Consider the following 2945-nt stretch of genomic DNA (forward strand, 5'->3'; position numbering starts at 1 on the left):
GCTAGCTAGCATTAGCCCAAATGAAAAGTAATTTTCTAAATACTGCAGGCAGTTCTGAACTTTTTTTCTTGGCTGCACGGACCCGGAGGAAAGGTTAAGGTTTGGATTATGGTTCTGGTTCATGCACCAACTGGTTCCCGATCATTGTGGGACAGTTAACAGGACTTCATTAAATACTGCGACTAGTAACAGTTTTAGCTTTAGATGCACATAACATACATAAAACAATTCAGGAATCTGCATCTTTGCTGCCACTTTTACGTGTCGCCAACATCAATTTCTATCAGTTTTTGATCTGGTCGCACATAAATACGAGTGAAGAACATCATCCTTAGCAAGTTACCTTTGAAGTTTGCTATGTAGGACGACAAATACAATTTACATCCTTTTTGCATTTTTATTGCTAGAAAAAACGAACTGGTAGCTCTAAAAACCATCTTTTAAAGTCCAAACACTATTTCCACATTAACTATATCCCACGACCCCGACCGGAAATGACTGAGCGTTCATAAACGAATGTGGAAGTAGGTCGTGCTTAAAGCCCGTCAAGCCAAAGAGCTTTCTGTTTACTGACACCAGCAGAACTTCACTGTCTCATTTTAGAATGAAATACCTGAAAATTAGAGATCAAATCTGGGTTTTTAACATTTTCTTGCTTCATCCTGTTTATATTTTTTTATATTTTTAAGCCTTCTGTGAATCTTTTTGGAAAAGTGCTCCTAAATGAACGTTACCTTCCTCTGTGTGTCGTCAGGAGTTGACACGAGGTTGAAGTTCACAATCGAGCCGTCGCTGGGAAAGAACGGATTCCAGCAGGTGAGCTCTGAGATTGACCTGGATGTGATCCTGCTGTCGATCTGTCAGGATGTTTCAAACACGGTTTCCAGACCTGAACACAAACATACCACATATAAATACACACAAACCTTTATTGACGTCGCTCCAGAGTATAAGTCGCAGACCTCGCCAAAGTACAAAAAAAACATGACTTATACTCTGGAAAAATGTTTCATCAATGATTTCTTTTTCTAAAGCACACGATTCATTTGAATGGTTTTGTATAAAAAGATTCTCTGATCCTCCAGTGCTGACGTTCTTTGAATTAGCTTAATGCTACGTTCACAGCAGGCTGGGAAGCGTGGACTTTATATGAGAAGTTGATCTAAACGTTCATATTTGTGTTTTTTGGGATCAATGTTGACCAGAATCAAACACATTTTCCTGAATCTTAAAGTTTGAAACTATATTTTAAATAAAACTCTCAGTTTCATCGTTTTTTTTTTTATAATTTCTTTTAGCGTTTTTTTATGTGTTTATAAATAATCTGCAGAGACGGGAATCGCTGTGACTTTCCCAAACAGAAATGTTTTCCTTTTCCCGTCTCCAGTGGTACGACGCTCTCAAAGCCGTGGCCAGACTTCCCACTGGAGTGCCGAAGGAATGGAGGAAAAGAGTAAGAGCCGCTGATCGTCTGTCATCAGATGAGAACGTTCTCATGTTCTTCTTTGTTTCACTAAAATAATCCATAATCTGAAGTTTCCTGCTGGATCTTCGGCTTCATTTGTGGTGTTTTCCCATGATGCCTCATTCTCCTGCAGGTCTGGCTGACGCTGGCAGACCAGTACCTCCACAGCATCTCCATCGACTGGGACAAGACGCTGCGCTTCGCCTTCAACGAGCGCAGCAACCCAGACGACGACTCGCTCGGCATCCAGATCGTCAAGGTAACCGGTCGTTGTGAAAGCACAAAATAATCCAGATTAAAATCATCCCTAAATAATGCTGCATTTCTGATTAACTTCAAGTGATATTTCTGCTGTTTTTTTGTTTTCTGAACCTTTTTCTGTGGGGATTCTTTCATCTCAGAGAAACTTTGTTTTTTAAGCTTTTCTGTTTTTCTGCTGCAGTTTTTAAACAATATTTACTGATGAACCACAAAAACAGACCCTTTGAAAACAAGTGAAATATGAAACTTATTAAGAAGAAAAACCAGACGGTCTCCGTCTGCGCCTGCCTCCTCTGGCAGCTGCGCAGTCGTAGGTTCGTTCACGTTTACCAACCCGACTTCCTCCCCTACAGGATCTGCACCGGACCGGCTGCAGTTCCTACTGCGGCCAGGAGGGGGAGCAGGACCGGGTGGTGCTGAAGCGAGTTCTGCTGGCGTTCGCCCGCTGGAATAAAACCGTGGGTTACTGCCAGGGCTTCAACGTGCTGGCCGCCCTGATTCTGGAGGTGACGGAGGGCAGCGAGAGCGACGCCCTGAAGGTACGAAGACGCTAAAAGTCCAGAACCAAACGGCGTCTTTGACGTCTGCTTTGGAGTTTGTCCGTTAATGTTCTCGTTCTGCAGGTGATGATCTACCTGATTGACAAAGTTCTGCCTGAAAGTTACTTTGCCAACAACCTGCGAGCGTTATCAGGTGAAAACATCATTTTTTTTCCAATAAAATTACAAGAATTTGTAATAAAATGAATAATTTGTTTAGTGTTTGTAAAATTGTTTTTTAATCTATTTTCAAAGTGGATTTTTATGTCGATTTTACAGTTTTTAGACAAAATCTGTTATATTTTAGGACATCGATTCATTAGAAATCCACCTTTAAATTGCGGGTTGTACTTTAAGAGCAACCCCGCCCCCCTTTCCCCTTCCTCAGAGTGGGGAGTTGGTGATCAACCGTCACAAATACGAACAGCTTTTTTTTTAAATACTCAGAAATGACATTTTAATCTAATTTTATTTTCATAAATTATCAGAAAAAATGCCAAAAAAAACATGTTAAAACCACAGTTTTCATTGGAGTAGGTCTTATTCTTTTTTTGTAATTTTGGATGGGCCGTCTGCTACAGTCTTAAGATTTAAGATTCTAGGGGGCCCAGACGACCCAAAACCCCCCCCGTACGGGCGCATCATGTGACTAAAGCTTAAGGAGTCAGTGTTTTCTGATG

The 2945-nt window shown here is 41.1% G+C and overlaps 1 protein-coding gene across 7 annotated transcripts in view; it reads left to right on the forward strand.

Moving 5' to 3' along the window:
• tbc1d30 (TBC1 domain family, member 30) overlaps nucleotides 1–2945 on the forward strand; it is a 31649-nt gene that overhangs the window by 13322 nt on the left and 15382 nt on the right. For all 7 annotated transcript variants that reach the window (XM_024286544.2, XM_024286495.2, XM_024286504.2 and 4 more), the window contains 5 exons: nucleotides 755–816; nucleotides 1388–1453; nucleotides 1599–1724; nucleotides 2080–2265; nucleotides 2350–2419. In XM_024286544.2, the coding sequence (XP_024142312.1) occupies nucleotides 755–816; nucleotides 1388–1453; nucleotides 1599–1724; nucleotides 2080–2265; nucleotides 2350–2419 (510 nt within the window). The remainder of the gene's footprint in view (nucleotides 1–754; nucleotides 817–1387; nucleotides 1454–1598; nucleotides 1725–2079; nucleotides 2266–2349; nucleotides 2420–2945) is intronic.

Source organism: Oryzias melastigma, linkage group LG23 (genome assembly GCF_002922805.2).
Source record: "Oryzias melastigma strain HK-1 linkage group LG23, ASM292280v2, whole genome shotgun sequence".
NCBI classification, from domain to species: Eukaryota; Metazoa; Chordata; class Actinopteri; order Beloniformes; family Adrianichthyidae; genus Oryzias; species Oryzias melastigma.